Source organism: Hermetia illucens, chromosome 1 (assembly GCF_905115235.1).
Source record: "Hermetia illucens chromosome 1, iHerIll2.2.curated.20191125, whole genome shotgun sequence".
NCBI classification, from domain to species: domain Eukaryota; kingdom Metazoa; phylum Arthropoda; class Insecta; order Diptera; family Stratiomyidae; genus Hermetia; species Hermetia illucens.
Genome location: NC_051849.1, coordinates 175,080,942 through 175,098,724, shown reverse-complemented (window position 1 = coordinate 175,098,724; position 17,783 = coordinate 175,080,942). Strand labels below are relative to the sequence as shown.

The window sequence follows — 17,783 nt, the reverse complement described above, 5'->3', positions numbered from 1 at the left end:
TGTGGCGTAGTAGGGTTAGCGATATTCGAAATTTGGCCACTGCAGCCTCCATATGAAGGCTTGTACTGTGTTCTCGAGCGGGGAGAACACTTCTTTCAGCTCGAGATCGGGGGACACAAAAAGGCTGTCTCCTTGTCCAGGCTGAAGCCCGTTTGCGCTCCAAAGCTTCGCCGAATGATGGCGAATGCAATTCCGGGTTCGGTCGCTGAAACCCCTAGGTTTCATGTGGGGGCGGAGTGATGTGGCGCAGCAGGGTTAGCGATATTCGAAATTTATTTCGAATGTTGTTAGTGCGACAGACAGACGCCTCCACCGGTGCTCTCTGTGGCGTATTCGAACTCGCGAGGACGATTCAAAAGAGTAGGACTACTTCACATGGAGTAATAGTGTCGTGTGAAGTAGGCCTAGCCAACTGATTTAACATTTAAAAAAAATTGTATAAATATTTGAATAGAGAGTCTGTTGCCAACCGTTGACCGAACTGGTCGCATTAATACTTAAGATTCTGCTTGTAATTCATGGAGTGAAAACTCATTTTTCTCATATCATTTTTCAATTTAATTTAATAATTTCAATTTACTTTAATAAGTCTTTGGTTATAAAAAAATAAGATAAAATAAATAATAGTAAAAATGTTTTAATAATAAAAGGTTAAATTATTTTTAAACAAAATTAATTAGCTAAACTAGTATGCGGGTTCTTCATACCTTGCAAACTTTCAATTTGCCTTTGCCCTGGTGCTTGGACTGGACAGGATGGGTATTTTTAAGGGAATACCCGTGACGCCAACATATGGACTCAAACTTTATTGAACAGAAACAAAAGCGGAAGAAGATAGAGGAAGAAGAGGCGTTGATGCCAGGCGTATCGTTCGAGGACGAGTCAGAGGACGAGCTGGTCGCATCCAATTAGGCGGCAGCAGCCGTTGATGGTAGCTCAGTGGGTGTCAGTGGCAGCGCCACTGTGCTGGAAACATTAGCAGGCACCTGCGACGACGCCGGAAGTCACCCAAAGGAAGGAAAAAAGAAGCGGGTACTTTCAACGAGCGACCTCATTAAATACCAGATTATTGAGGAATACAGCAACAAACGTCTAGGAACCTTACCACGCAAATGATGTCAGGATGGGGCCGAACAATAGAATAGGATAGACAGAGTGTGTAAGGGCTCCGAAGGAAAGCAATCACTGCAAGCAGTAAAAGGGCAGTGGTCAGTAGTTAAGGGATGTGCTGCGAAACCCTTTAGGAATAGAGTTAATTATGGCAACCGTTGCTAGATGTTAACTCCACTAGCGGCAAGCTGATCATGTTGCGAGTAGTGCAGGTAAATTCGCAGCAGACGAAATCCATCTCAGCGTATCTGTTGAGTCTTCCTCCGAGAGGAAAACATCGACGTCGCATTAATAATAATAATTTTTTTTTTGTTTTACCAAAAACCTTAAAAAATGAAACTAGGAAATATTGATGTTGTTTTTATATCAAAGTCGGTTTTGTTGTGAGTCGATTTTATGAAAATTTTGTTGGGCTTTATTTTTCACTAAGGTGTACGAGTATATGGTGTTTTCATATTTTGAGCTATATGTAGACTCGGGTTTTTAGGAAATTGTAATGAGTGGGTTGTGGATGTTTTTTTTTGGTTTTATTTTTGTGATCATTTAAATCATCATCATTTAAAAATACTGTATGTTGACGGGACCGGTATTACGACTGTCCAAAACCCCAACCAAGTCATGCTAATTAGTGAGCCTAGCGGCGTGCTTATGATGGCACTGGCTGTAAGTGCAACGGGAAAAACGGCACCATCATTTTCCATTTTTCCAAGAGTCCAATTCAAGCCTCATTTTTTGAACCGTGGTCCGCAAGGCTGCACAGGAACTACAAATCCTTCTGGTAAATTGAAACCTTTAAGTTTAACATTTGTTTCGCGAATATTATTACTGCTGGAAGCTACAAGTACCTGCATTATTTTAAGATGGATGAATTGGAATTTTGTAAACATTTTCAAAAACATTGCAGATGAGCCAAAGACATTCCAGTTCTTCTCATACTCGACAACCACGTTTCCATTGACAATCTCTCTCCCAACTCATTGCAGCTATCGGCCCCAACCGCTCGATCGATCAGTTTTCGGTCCATTCAAAAAGGCTATCAATTATTATTATTTGTTGATGAGTGGATTAATGCTAACCCTCCCGCTCCATGTCAACATACGATATACCTGGAATTGCTTCTTCAGCTATAGATGCTGAAGTGACACCTAGCAACATCATTTTCGGCTTTTAATTTACAGGGATTTAGCCTATGAATGAATATATTTTTGACGACACTGACTTCATGTCTTCTGTAGTAACTGACCAGCCAGCTCCGACCCATCCTGATGTGCATCCTGTTGAAGGAATCTCATCTACAGCTTGGTGGAACCAGCAAGGATCGTCTGAAGAAGAGGAGTTGAACAATGAGGTGGAAGAGACACCAGATCCAACAAGGATTTCGACAGGTTCAATCGAATCAAGCATTGAAGAAAAAACTGACTCTGAAAGGGCTCTTGATCCAATTCGTGCTTATCCGAAGGTGGCAGCGTTTGCATCATCTAATCGTGGAGAAAACAACACACGAGGGCCATTTTGACTAATCAGGCGACAATGAAACAGTTGACCAATGAGCAAGCTGCAGCACAGTGTAATCGTTTTTTCTTTTGTAGTATATTCAAATAAATGTGGACGGTTTTTTGTAATGAATTTCATCATTGAGGCACCTTTTAGCTTTTCCATACTCATTTGAGGTCAAAAATTTGTTTTGGAAAGTTGCCGTTATGATTTACCATTTCGTTACACCCATTTACCATTTTACCCCACGGTGGGGCAAAATGGTAAAAAAATTACACTTCGGGAGGAAGGCCATAACATGATTGTTTCGAGGAGTAATCACAAAATATTAATAACAATCATCGAGGACCGATTACTCTACAAAATGAATATAATTATATGTATGTGTATGATCATTTAATACCTCAAACAAAAATAAATGTTAAAAATTTACGTTTTTGTCCCAGTCTCCCCTAAACATTCAAGTGATACTGGGCTACACATAACTAACTAACTACCGTAAAGAGCCTGTAGGCCTTTCTGTGTTCGGATGCGAGTGCGACCTAATTGTGGCCAAACTGGAACAGGTCGGAGCGAGCAACATGTATATCTCCTCGGCATGCATGGCTTACGATCGATCAGCCCCACCATAAGAGCTCCAATATCCTTGTTGGCATGCTGCGACGCCAATGTGAAGCGTATGCCTTGGGATAGCTCAGAAATCAACGGAAGAGATGAATCCTTCTCTGACTTTAATTTTAACACAAATTTATCGGTCTCTAACTAGAGCAATACACCAACTTTTAATTTTCGCAGCTCGGAGAATAGTTGAGGTTGGAGAAGTCATTTGATATCACTTTATTAATTGATTGTGCGGCTTTCAGAGTGAAGAACTAGAGAGTAATCACCGGAGGCTGTCTAGGGGATCTTCAACATCTTCCATAGGCACCTTGTTTCCTAGAAAGTCAGAAAGCCGCCTGGACAGAATTTTTTTACATTTTCCCACCAGCAATTAGGACTGAAAATCAGAGAGGTATGAAGTGCCAATCGTGTGAGGTTATTATTAGATTATATTACCTCTGAACCCATACTGCATAATGCCAGTCATGCTTCAGACACAGCAAGAAAAGTTTGTGTCGTGGCATGCAGAGATTTACGGGAGCTGTATTTCGTTTTTATATGAACCGTACTTTTCAAGGCGGGTGCATGATTTTCATACCGAAGACGGGCAGACACAGCTAGGGCTCGCTGCCAGTCAGTTTGACCTGTTTCGTGATAAAGACCCTGTTCTACCAGCATCACTTAGCGACGATCATAGATAGGAGGCCTTCTCTCAAGTCTTGCACATCTCAAAGGCAAAATCACAGAAACTGCTATTCAAGAAGCTCAGTGGCCGCTACACTATAAACAATACACCTTAATTACCTTCCTGGATGTAGAGGGAGCATTCAGCAACATTAGTACCAAACCATGCTATTTACTACCAAGCAAAGAGTCTCTGAATTTCAAAGCAAAAATTTTCATTTTCCCCAATGTAAAGTATCTGGGTGTAATCATGGAGCCTGTAAAATTTTTTATGGTGGAATAGGCCCTTTGTAAGGAAATTTGATCATCCATCGTGGATGGTTCTCAGAATATACATAGCCGTGATTTGTGTCATTCTCATGTACGATCCTATTGTGTGTTGTCACGCTCTGAGCAAGAAGTACAATAAAACCAAGCTTAGAAAGATTCAAAGAATCACGTGTGAAGACACTATTGGGGCTCTGTAGTCCTGTCCAAAAAAAGTCCTCTATGTTCTCCTAGCCCCTGGGCTCCCGTCAGATTACATGAGTCCCTATGTTGGACAGCAAAGTACTGCAGTCATAGTAACACACTTGAAAAAGTACTTCGGCAAGTGTGGGCATTCCGAATTCAATATTCTATACGCAACGCGAGCATCGCGAGGAATTTCTCTGTGGAATTTCCAAGAAGGGCAGAGTGGAGGATCGGCGATATGCTGCAAAGTTATGATACATTGAAAACAAATTGGTTTAAATATCTGGGAAGCCCCCAGGATAATTCCTGGCCTCAAGAAAAACATATAACAAATAAAGCATGAAAAATTACGATATGTGAGACAAGCTAATGGAAAATGTCGAAAGTAGAACCAGAGCAACGGCAAACTGTTAATAAAAAATATTGTGGCAGCAGCAGATGTACGGATTCACTTCAGGCGAAAAGTCCTACTATCTGAAGGGACAGTAACGATTATTGGCCAGCTCGCTGACAGGCAAGGACTACTATGCAGGCACAACGAATCAACCATCAGAATTTCACGAGAAGCTTGCACTTCTCCTCCACTGTTTCTAGGTAGACTCACTCGTCTGCCACTCTGCGATAGGAGGTTAAATTGCGTAGAATGGAAACTATTCGGTGCCGCTTTTGTCTTCTCATGAGCACCTCGGCGACCAATTTGTTCGTTAGTTACTGCCCTAAGCCGAAATACCCCGATGACACAACGCAGACATGAATTGCTGAAAGCTTGAAGCTCTTATTGATAGCAGTGATCACTTCCCATATACTACATATACTTAATAAGAGAGGATTGGCCCGGAACATACCAACTTGGGGTCGATATTGTTATATTACCGTTTCCAGATTTTGGACAAACTAGTGAAGGCGGATTCAACATTGTTGATGCGTCGGGTGATATCAAGTTCGGTGCCACTGTCAGCAGAAGCAACCCTTCCGATATATACAAATTGATCAACGCCTTCGGGAGCAGAACGCCCATTAATGCAAATAGGAAGACTGCCAAACCAATCAGACTCCGAATCTTGGTTTTGTTGACATTGACTCTACTTTCTCCTGGTGGCGTGTGAGAGCAAACAGATGGCGTACGGTTGGTATTTGCGTAAAAGTGGTATAGCCGTCAATGCAGCACGTGACCTGTTGCGGCACATGGAGTGAAAAAGAAGAACAGATGGAGCTATGATCAAGAGTCGAAACATTGCTTCATAATGATCAGAAGGGTGTGAGTGTGGTCAGTCCAGGAGAAATTATAGGGAAAAAATAGCTAGTTTTTTCAACTAAACTCTTTAAATCTTTCCAGGATTATTTATGCTATTATATTTGCGATAACAGGAAGCATGCAAATAACATTTCGATTTGAGTGCAATTAGTAACTCTTCAGAGTTCGAATGCTTTGATGGGAAATATAATTTCGCTTCTGGTTGTAGGAGCGATCCGTAACTGCACGTTACGGTGGCTTGACACATCATCTATAACAGGTGGAACTTTACCAGATGCTGTCCGATTCAGATTCGTGAAGAAATGCTCTTTTCACCCCTTCAGCTGATCATGATCGTAAATGAGAAACTAACCAATAACATTGCTGACAGACCCATCGAAACGCTTAGGACTAGCTACAACCCCTTCCGTGATGGCCTCCATGATACGGCACCTTCTGCGTCACTCCCCATGTAATGGTAGATTTTTTTTTATCATGGCGCATACTACGCGGCATTTCCCCCACTTTTTTACGTTTCGCAGCAAGCGGGGCTTGTAACATCCTTTCGCGGCAAGTCTTATTAGTTTTGAGGGGCAATTACCGGAATCTGTATTTAATAACCGCGTCGCGTCTTCTCTTAGAATTTCCAGACTTTCCCAAGGGTCCAGGGTTTTCGTTCGGTTTGTATGCCTCAAGAGCTCAAGGTTATCGCGTTGAATGCTATGGGCTTCTACGACTATGTGCGCTGCCACTGATGACCTTATGGACGATTTTCGTTTCTGAACACAATTTACCGCTTCCCTAATATGCTCGTCAAATCTCGTCGTTATCAGGCGTTTCGTTTGTCCTATGTATATTTTGTTGCAGTCGCTGCACGTTATTCGGTAAATCCCACTTTTCTCGTTCGCTCCCAAGGGATCCTTAACGCTGCCCAGTAAACTCCGCAAGGTGGATGATCGACGTGAACCTACGATTTCCAGTTGGTACTTTTTCGCCCAATGCTTGATGTTGTTAAATAGGTAGGAGTACTACCTACACCGAAAGGTTTATGTCATCAATCGAAGAAGAAATTGAATCGAGGGGAATAATGCCTAAAGTATGGTTTAGGTATGTACACGACGTATTTGCGATCGTTAGTAGGGACGACATAGACATGGTCATCTCCTCTATAAACAAGATTCATAATAAAATCGAGTTTACACTAGAGGTAGAAAAGGTTGGGGTTCTACCGTTCCTGGATCTAAATGTCGTCAACTCTAACGGAAAGCTTAAGTTCGAGATATACCGTAAGCCCACAGCAACGCAGAGAACGATACCGGTAACTTCACATCACACGTTTTCCCAAAAAATGGCTGCCTATAATTGCATGATTCACCGACTAATCACATACCCTCTTTCAATAAGCGGTTTCAATAAAGAACGAGAGTACATTATTGACACCGCTGTTAAAAATGGGTATAATTCTCAGACCATTGAGAAATTGATTGGAAGGAAAGTTAGGCAACACAATAGGCATGCCTATACAACGCTATTTTCGCAGCAGAAGGAGGCAACCACCAGACGAATAAGTATCCCATACTCCTACCTATTTAACAACATCAAGCATTGGGCGAAAAAGTACCAACTGGAAATCGTAGGTTCAAGTCGATCATCCACCTTGCGGAGTTTACTGGGCAGCGTTAAGGATCCCTTGGGAGCGAACGAGAAAAGTGGGATTTACCGAATAACGTGCAGCGACTGCAACAAAATATACATAGGACAAACGAAACGCCTGATAACGACGAGATTTGACGAGCATATTAGGGAAGCGGTAAATTGTGTTCGGAAACAAAAATCGTCCATAAGGTCATCAGTGGCAGCGCACATAGTCGAAGAAGCCCATAGCATTCAACGCGATAACCTTGAGCTCTTGAGGCATACAAACCGAACGAAAACCCTGGACCCTTGGGAAAGTCTGGAAATTCTAAGAGAAGACGCGACGCGGTTATTAAATACAGATTCCGGTAATTGCTCCTCAAAACTAATAAGACTTGCCGCGGTAATTAATAGATAATTAAGTTTATAATTTAATGTTTTTTCTATTTTCTTTCTTGGTAAAAGTAATTTAGGTAATTAGTGTTTTTAGTATAAATAGAACCATAGAATCGTAATTGTTTTCATTAGCTTTGTACTGATGAAGGGAGTAAGTTGCTCCCGAAATATATATATACATAATAAAATAAAATTGTAGTTGGGATTAAGCTAATGGTCTATTAATTTTGGACTTAACTACAAACAAAAGGCGATATCTAACATGTTAGAAATGCATTTGACGGGTTGCTTAATCAGTATGGATAAAGATGATCCAACCTGCAAAGAAAGGCCATACCTACGTTAAGAAAGAATACGTGAATGACGCTGTTTCAGATGAAGCGACGGCTTAGGCCAGGACCTTAGAGATCAGATATCGAATTGGTGGATCTGGTCGCAAAACCAGGAGATTTTAGGTTCTTTACTCAGACAGGCCTAGACACGACAAAAAATAAAGCATCTAGAGAGCGCTCGATTAAAACAGAAATGACAGAAGAATGACAGATACGCAATAAAAAAGGATACATTTTTTCCAGTCTGCAGTAATTTCGAAATTTGGGGTTCATCATATCCTAAACTAATATGCGTTGAATTTTGGTAGAAAGTCGTTAAGACCTGGCTCTAACAGAAACCTAATCCCATGACTACCATTAGATCCTTTTGTTAATGGAGCTTGATAACAGCATGTTTATTTATATTCTTTATGCCATAATAACAATATAACAAATTTATAACTTTCATAGTGGACTGTAAAAGCCTTCTTGACACCAAAAACTTTTGTGGGAGTGTGACGCTTTTCTACCCGAGTCCTTTGAAAGATTGCCTTAATTTGTATTATTTTTTTTAAATACACACAAGTGTGTCACCTTATTCATAAAATAATAATAATTATAATAATCATTGTCGCAACAATCCATATTGGACCAAGGCCTTGGAGGGTATTAGAGCACTTCATTCATGACCGTACTACCGCACTACAGTGCAATGTAGGTGGCAATGAGGTCAGCATTGGACAAGCCCGAGATTATTGACTCAGGTACTCATTCCCAGCTGGCTCGACTGGCGTCAGTGAGATTTGAACCGCGACCTTCGTCGACTACAACAGCCCAGCGCTCTAACCACTTGAACTATCCGAACATATTTATAGATCTTCCAAAATTCATCCTGGTAAAATAAAAGTGCTTTAATTTTACTACACCATTTTATAGCCTTAGGCTAGGGTTGCTACGACTGAATGTCTCTTTGAAGAAGCTTTGATATTCGAATATTTCACAGTTCCCAAGATACAATGGAATAATTTATTGTTTGCTGACGGGTTTGTTATCATTTTGTCAACTCAGTCTGGGGGTTTACGGTGGTTAAGAGGGAAACAACGTTAGACACTAAGACTATATATAGTTTTGGATCCAGCGCATAACCCCGTGGGAACCTACATGCCAAACAGACGTGTATGGTATGCCAAGAGAAAATTCTTCTAATTAATAATAATTATTATTGGCACGTAGTTTATAAATTTGCAAGGAGCTCAAACTAAATTCAACCACATCAAATTAAGGTTTGAAATGTACTAAGCGTAATTTAATACCTACGAGGATAGATCACATTCACATACCTTGGATATTTATAAAATGGAGCGTAGTCGGCAATATTTTCATCAGAGGGCGCCCGTCGTCCCACACATACGCCTAAAAATGATTGTGGAGCACTCCTTCCCGACCAGCATCCAAAAAACCTCTCACGTCTCGGTCTTTCGATTGAACTTACTTGTCTGTCTGTCAAACAATACTGAAAAGACAGAAAACATTGAGAACAAGAAAAACATGAAAAATATTATCACATACAAGGTATGTACGCGCTTACAAATATATTTCTATATTATATATTGTACATGCACAAAGCAGGCTCTAAGGACGTTAGAAGGAGAATCTAAGAACTCTTCACAAGAAAGAGGGTACTAAGAAATTTCATAATAAAGAGCTTCTCTCGTCTTTGGAGTGTCACAAAGAATTCTCGAAGAAGAATCAATACAAAGGGGTAGTCGATTGATACTGATATCAGCACAAAGTTCAAGGAAAGGGACACTACCTTGGAATGTATTTAATGCAGTAAGGATATCTCCGTCAGATATTCTCAGCAATTTTATAAAGGTGCGAATGTTCGTGAATGGTGGAAAGGTAGGTACAAAAGAGGGTTCATTACAGAAAGTGCTTTCGAAGGATGCTATTACCTTGAGCTTGATGACGCACGGATAAAATTGCTTTGAATTCAAAGTAAATGGTTTTACAGGACGACGTTTTAAGTCCTCTTGTTCAACCCACCCTGGTTGATTATAATAATTGTTGACTTTCAGAAATATTTTCTCTAATTTAACATAACTGCCTCAGAGTGTAGTTATAAGGATATCACGCACAATATCTTTACGAACGTATGAATATGTGATTTTTGTCATATGTGTCTTACCTGTTCGCGTATGTCTCCTTTTGAGTAGACAGACGTTCTTGGATACAACCCCGTCGCTTGCGACGGAGGAGGCTTTTTTCGGCCCATATTTTCATCTTCCGAATCGTAGCATCGACTTGGCGTATGGTAGCTATTTGTCTGCAAATAGAGTGTGCGAAACAGAACGGAAATTGTTATGTCAATATTATATTATTACAGCAGGTACATATGTGAATTTGGATGATTAAATATATGAGAGTAAAGCTGTCATATGTTGGTTGTATTTTACGAAATTTTGCGAAATTTCCCATTTATTTTAAAATAATACTTATAAAGCCTCTGTTTTTAGCATATTCACTAGACTTAACTGAATCCTGTTAAGGGTCTGTCTGCGTGCCTATTTGTGTCCCCGTTGCCTATGGACTATATTCAGATAGCATGAAAATATTTTCAGCCTCTGATCGTAGGAGTTTTTAGACTTCAAGTGGCCATGACGATATAGATTCAAATATTGTAGTGCCTATCCACCGTTACTATCTTGTGTGTTCACAAAAAGGAAACTCAACGGCTTAGACTTACGATTGCGTCGCAATTCAGGAACTTCTTCCTTAAAATCCACTAAAGTAACCAATTAAAGGCTGCGACTACTGGAATGGCACTGCACCGAAGCGAAATTTAAGAGCAATTTAAAGTCAAAAAGGAGTCCGCTAGAGTCGTATTGTACCAGTGCTACTTTTTTTCGCTATGGGTAACTTAATTCATTCTGCCCTGGCTGGAGGACATGGAGGACTTCAAGGGACAATACCATCTTTCCTCAAACACTTCGACTATGCTGATGATATCCGTTTGAGCTGTTCTCTTTCTAAATCATAGATTTCAGTTAAATGGCTCTGGATATGGAGAAGAAAGCGAGCAGAGTCTAACTGAAGATAGACATTAGCGAAACCGAATTTCTCAATCTGACTTGCCATCATATCTTCCTATTTGCATTAGTAAGCGGAATATCGAGTGTACCGCATAGTCTGTATATTTAAAAAGTGTTGTTTCTGCTGATGTCGTTTCAGAATTTGTCACTCACTGCATTCTTCATCGATGCGGCTGTAGCCCAAATCGAGCCTTCATGAGATAAAAAACCGAAATGAATATAGAGTGTGTTCAACGTATACACACAACGAGCTATGCATAAATGAAGACATCGCCTAGCCGAATATTATTACATGAAAAACTAACAAAACCTTTCATAGCTGAAGCGACGGACTTCCGGTCTCTACTTGTTGCTGTTAATAACATTGAATGGGTTTTGTTTCTCGGTCTGTCACGGGACCTCTCAGAGAGGGAGAGATCAGGTTGGATTTAGCATAGAGAAGTAACTCCAGCTACCTTTTATTTATCTCTTTCCCCGATCTCAGCATTTTATTAAGGTTTTGTGTCAAACAAAACCTTTTTAAAATAATTGTCTGTCTATCTGTCTGTCTGTTGGTCACACGTAGTTTTCTCCAAAACAGCCAAACCGATCCGAACAAAATTTGGTGGACAGATGGAAACTACAAAATCCCACGCATACAGCGAGTAACATAAATTCAGGTGGAGTCTAAAGAGGGCGCCCATACTGACAAAGGGGGGATTTAAAATTTTTTTCCACCGGATGTAGTCGTGTGCGGTATCAAATTTCGGTTAGTTCTTTTCGAAATTGATATTAGTTTTGAAGTGAATTGTAAAGTGCGCGAGTAAGGAGTCGAAATTTACACACTTAAAATGAGGCAGGATTTATTTTCGGAAACTACCAGACCCAAAAATCCGAACAAAAATCAGGATGGTGCGCTTGGATGAAATCTAATAGCGTATTAACAACTTTTAGAAATTGACTGACCAACCCGTCTTAAATTCATCCCAGGACCGCCAAATTTCACAAAAGCATAGAGGACAATATCGTACATATGCCAAATTTCATCACAATCTGACTATTAACGCCAAAGTTATAGTAGTTCAAACTTAACAACGCGAATTTACTGCTTCTAAAGCCTTGCAAATAAGATACTGACGTCATAATTAACGAGAATAATTGACTTTCACGCGGAATATTAAAGTCGTATTTATCGGGAATCTACTTCTTCGCAGCCCTTTTTAAGGCTTTGTGTGAAATAAAAACTCTCTAAATATATAATCTTTAAAAAGTGTAGCAGGTCTCCAACCGAAAAATCTGAAAAAAATCACTGATAATATTAAACTTTTTTGGGCACGAAGTAAATCCACAATATGTAGACATTCAATTTATTCTATATCAGTATTCGGTAATAGGCAATGTTTGTTTGTTTATCGTGAGCATAATATCTACGTCTGTAGTTTCCAAAAAATATGAAGTAATATTTTGGGCTTTTAGCCATATACGTGTGCCACAACAGGATTCGCGGCATTCGAAATTTATTTAGAAAAAAAAACTTTTATATCCGATGCGCTAGCTTCCGGTATTCCGACTTGTTTTTATCTGTTGTAGGTTAAGTACACATTTGTGTGAAGCGTGTAAGGTTGACAATTATCAATGGAGTGCTTTCCATCAAATGATTTATTTAAATCGCTTTCTAAAAAATAGTCCGCAATGGAATTTTTAACTACGTGCACACGGAACTGTTATGCACTCATCGCTACTCTAATCTTCTTCTTTTTCTTCAGCCTTTGTCCCGTTCACAAATGGGGTTGGCTCGCCGTGATCTGTTTTGCCATTTTATTTTATCAAATGCCTGATCTAGATGTAATCGCGAGGCTTTTAGATCCCCATCCAGCATCAAGCCTCCATTGTTTCGGCCTGCCTTTTGGTCGCTTACCATTGACTACGATGTTCAGACCAATATTGGCAAGTGAATTCTCGTTAGCGTGAATTACGTGACCATACCAGTGATAACACCTCCAATAGTCCAATGCAACACATTCGTCTCCATTACCCCAAAACGCCGTTCATTGTCTTTTATAGTCGGCCAACACTCAGAACCACAGAGAGTGGGTCACTGCCTCTGACAGAATTGAGCGATTCAAATATCTCCAGTCAACGCAGCCAGCCAATGGAGAACTGCATAACGCCCCTCACTTAGAGAAACACTAAACCTTTTATATCTGAAGCGTTAAACTTCCGGTTTCCTGACTTGTTTGTATCTGTTGGAGGTTACGCTCTTCACATTTACTAATAATATTAAACTCCCAGTGTGAAGCGAATGAGGTTGAATATTATCAATACAGTGTTTTGAATCAAATGATTCACTGAAATGACTTTCTAAAAAATAGAGAGCAATGGAATTTTCAACAATGTACACACGGAACTGTCATGCAATCATCGGTCCTCACACAGCCAAACACAAACCCTTTCATACCTGAAGGGTCAAGCTTCCAGTTTCCCGACTTGTTTTTGTTTTGCTGAGGATAGTACAAAGAACGTTACCTCAAACTCTTCTCCTTTTTTCATGAAAAACTCGGTAAAACGATGGGCGACAGTTGTGCTCTCTCAGAATTCAGAGCTATTTCAGCTTACAAAGACTGTTTCGCTCGAAGCGCCTCACCATAGGGTCAAAGCTCTTCCTGTACAAGACAATGATCTTTTCAGTACTTAAGAAACCAAGTCTTCTTAGCAAAAAAACTGCGAACATTTGACCGCGTTCAAGAAAAGAATCGTCCGAAGAATTTTTGGCTTTCCACATGAGGATGGACGGATTCTGTAGGCTACATAACCACGAGATATATGAGCGATATCAGGACGTCTGGCTGTGGATAAAATCCGGCTTAGCAGGTCGCGGGAGGTGGGTCATCTAATCCGTATAGATGAGGATAATCCTGCCCAAAAAGTCTATAAGGCAACATCTATGGTAGAAAAAGAAAACGAGGCAGACCCTACCTAAGATGCAGTGATGGCGTAGGTCAGGACGCCAGAGAGTTTTTAGGGATATTGAACTAGTGGACCTCGGTGCAAAACCGGGGTGTCTGGAGTTCCTTCCTTCCTTTCTCCTTGACCGGTACCGGTTGTTGCGTCCTTGATAATGGGATTTTCTGGGATATATTTTCATAGTTTGTCCTACTTTCAGATACGGTTTACGAGGCAAATATCATGTTTTTTAAGGGAGCAAATTATCACATCTCGAGCTGGGCTTTTTCTTTGGGACAATATGCAGCAATTTTTTTACGATTCTAAAAACAGCAGCTTCAGTAATTGACGAGAGATGGAGGACAGGCATCTTTTGATTTGCAGCGATAAACAAGCTATCTTGACGTTGAGCAGTCTTTTGATCATTTCAAAATCGTTCAGAAACATAGAAGTGTGAAGTATTAATGCTCTGGAATACATTAACAAACTCGAGATACTCCATTACATGCCGGCGTCGAGTTCTGAGCATGCGTTCTGCGGTCTACGTGTCAGCGGCTAAGTCGCTCCCCCACTCTATATACATTGACAACCCACATGCAATTTCCAGGCAGTTTCGCTGTATATAATTAGAACCTCGAACTACCAATCTTCAAAATGAGACCATGTCCTTCCAGAAATTATATCACTGAGCAAATAGAAGTGCACTCGCATCTCCATTGTAGAATGAATAAACTTTCAAATGCTTCCCGTCAAAACAGCAAATATAATCCACCACATTTAAATATTCAACAGGTAGATCCAAAGAGCTCATTCCTTCATTAAACGTACACAATGTTGAGAACATTGGATAGGAAGTATTTAGCAATGCTCATATCTCATTCTAGAAACATAGATCAAAAGTATAGCAAAGGAATATACGTGCTTTACATAACCACATCACAGTGAATACTGGGATCCCTTTTAGGACTTCAAACATGCGATAGTCGTCGTCTTCGTTACGCGGAAAATCTTTCTCAGGATCTCATTATTTTCATAGTCTCAGACCATAATGGTTAACCATATTTCTAGTGAATCCAAAGTCATGACGGCGTCAGTAGTGTTAGAAATGTTCTTAGTGGGCTATGCAGCTATGCAAAAGTAATTATCCTCAAAATGTCTGATCTAAAGTTGACGAAGCTGGCACTTTTGAAATTTTATTCTGTCATTGTTTCGAGTGACATAAAAACTTTCAATCTACTTTATCAAATCCTCCAAAAATACACAATATTCACTTTTTATCACTGCAATAATCACAGCTGATGGATATATACCATCAATAGCAACTGCTGAAGTAAAAGCTTCCAAGTATATCCCCGCATTATCCCTGGTAGTCCAATTTAAACACACGCTCGCTCTGAGTCTCAAATGACGGTTTCGGTTGTCATGCAATTTATCTTAATACGCGTTGTCAAATCATTCGTACGAATCATTTCCGTGAAAAATGTGAGTGTTTTATTCCAATCTACAAAACGTATCTTCATTAATAACACCGTAATTCATAAACATTTCCGCTCCGAAAAATTTCTTACATGTACTCTAAAAAATTTTTCATGGAGGAAAATTCACACGGAAAACTGGAAGAATGAATGTCTCGTCTCCTCTTACCCTCACCGTCTACAATATCCGCCGAGCTTATAAAAATGCTATTACGCCTCCATAGAATTTATTATATCCGCCAACAAACTCCTTATTGTACTCACGACATTTATCTAAATACATATGTACACGTCTATATATCAAACAGCGAAATTTATTTCAGGCAAAGGTATTTATGGTGTTTTGATGAGTAATGGTAACCTATTATAGTTGCTTCAAATTTAAAAAAATAATTAAAAGCCCTTCAATAAATGATATTATTAAAAGGCCTTTTGTCGTGATTCATGGCGTGCCCCCAAATCGAAGTATTTTTAATTACTTGATGGCTTTTAATTATCATTGGAGTTTCGAGTGAAAACAGACGAAATGACTCGTACAAATGATAACCCTCTTAACAGGGTTATTACCGTTCGATTACTTCAGCTCTTCTATTAGCGCTGAGTAGATAATTGATTTTTTAAACTGATTACCTCTAGGATTATCTGTAATTATGCAGGGTGCAGAGTATTCCATACCCTGACATGAACAGAATTCGGGAGAAACACATTCCTTTGAAATTTCCCAATTGCCATTTCTGAGGGTGAAATTTGAAAATTGATATTAAACAAGTCGGGAAACCGGAAGCTTGACGCTTCAGGTATAAAAGGTTTTGTGTTTGCCTATGTGAGGAGCAAGACGTAGTTCTCCATTGTCTGATAGCATTGACCCGAGATATTGAAATCGCTCAGTTCTGGGTGGGTTACTGCCATTGCCAGAACTGAGCGATTTAAAAAGAAAAAGATGTGAGGAGCGGGGAGTGCACGACAGTTCCGTGTCACATGACTAAAAAACTCAATGCCCTCTACTTTCTAGAAAGCGATTTAAATAAATCATTTGATGGAAACCCCTGTATTGATAATAGTCAACCTCAAACGCTTCACACTCTGAGTTTATTATTATCAGTAAATGCCAAGAATGTAACCTACATCAAATATAAACAAGTCGGGAAACCGGAAGCTAGACGCTTCAGGTATGAAAGGTTTTGAGTATTTCTTTTATTAGTGTGTTGTATAAGTGAGTGTGCATTTGTCCCATTGGCATGTGCCACGTAAAATATGCATATATTATGTGAAAATTTCCACTTTCAAGTGATATTGACATTCACAGTCTTGAATTTGCAGAGAAGCGACAGTTTTGACCTAGTATAACTTTGTTAGTAATAGTGCAATTTTCACCAAATTTGGCAAAATCATGCTATATGCTGTAGCCTACTTTGGTGCAAAATTTTGTGATTTTGGGGTGAACTTAAGGGGGGTTTTTCTGTCAATTACTAAAAATTATAGTAATGTACTATTATTAACTTTATTTGAACAGGTATCGATATGGAGGGTATTTCGGAGCCTAGGTAAACCATATAGTGGCAACCCCAGATTTTTTTCATATTGTTCGCTTGCGCAGTTTCTGAGAATGGGTTCGTAAAAAGATGATCACTTTCGCCCCCCCCACTCCCCACCTTTTCAACAAATGTCAAAACTAGGACCGGCTTCGAAAAGTAATAACCGAGACCTTTAATTTGATACCCCACATGGCTATATTTGATGAAAAAAAAATTACACCCCGCTTTTGCATGTGTGGGGACCCCCCCCCCCCTTAAATTCAACGGAAAAGGATGTAACTCACTATATGCGTGAGTTCCCACCTTTCTATCAAATTTGGTGCCAATCGTTACAACCGTCTCCGAGAAAAATGCGTGTGACGGACAGACAGAAAACCAATTTTAATAATTTTAAAAAAGGCTGAATAGAATTAGATTCTTCTTGAATGGAATTTTATTATTTCACTCGAATGTCTTCTCGTTAATTATGACGTCATCATCTTATTTGCATGGCTTTGGAAGCAGTTAATTCACGCGAAAGTGGTAAGTTTTAATTGCTATAACTTTGGCGTTAATGGCCATGAAATTTAGCACGTGTATAGGAAATATTATACTGGTGCAAAATTCGGAAGTCCTAGGATGAATTTAAAGGGGGTTTTCCACTAAATTTCTAAAAGTTGATAATATACTATTAGTAACTTTTTTTAAGCAGATATCGGAATGGGACATATTTTGAAGCCTAGATTTCATCCAAGCACACCACCCTAATTTTTTTCGGATTTTTAGGTTGGATAGTTTCCGAAAATGAGTCTGTCGCACTTTAAGTGCGTACATTTTGACTGCTTACTCACGTATTTTGCAAT

The 17,783-nt window shown here is 39.7% G+C and overlaps 1 protein-coding gene across 1 annotated transcript in view; it reads right to left on the bottom strand.

Moving 5' to 3' along the window:
- Window positions 1–17,783, bottom strand: part of LOC119659515 (FERM, ARHGEF and pleckstrin domain-containing protein 2) — a 449,110-nt gene that overhangs the window by 178,432 nt on the left and 252,895 nt on the right. Inside the window, exons 3-4 of the mRNA XM_038067657.1 lie at window positions 10,106–10,243; window positions 9,258–9,430 (exon numbers count right to left, since the gene is read on the bottom strand). Of these exons, the coding sequence (XP_037923585.1) occupies window positions 9,258–9,430; window positions 10,106–10,243 (311 nt within the window). The remainder of the gene's footprint in view (window positions 1–9,257; window positions 9,431–10,105; window positions 10,244–17,783) is intronic.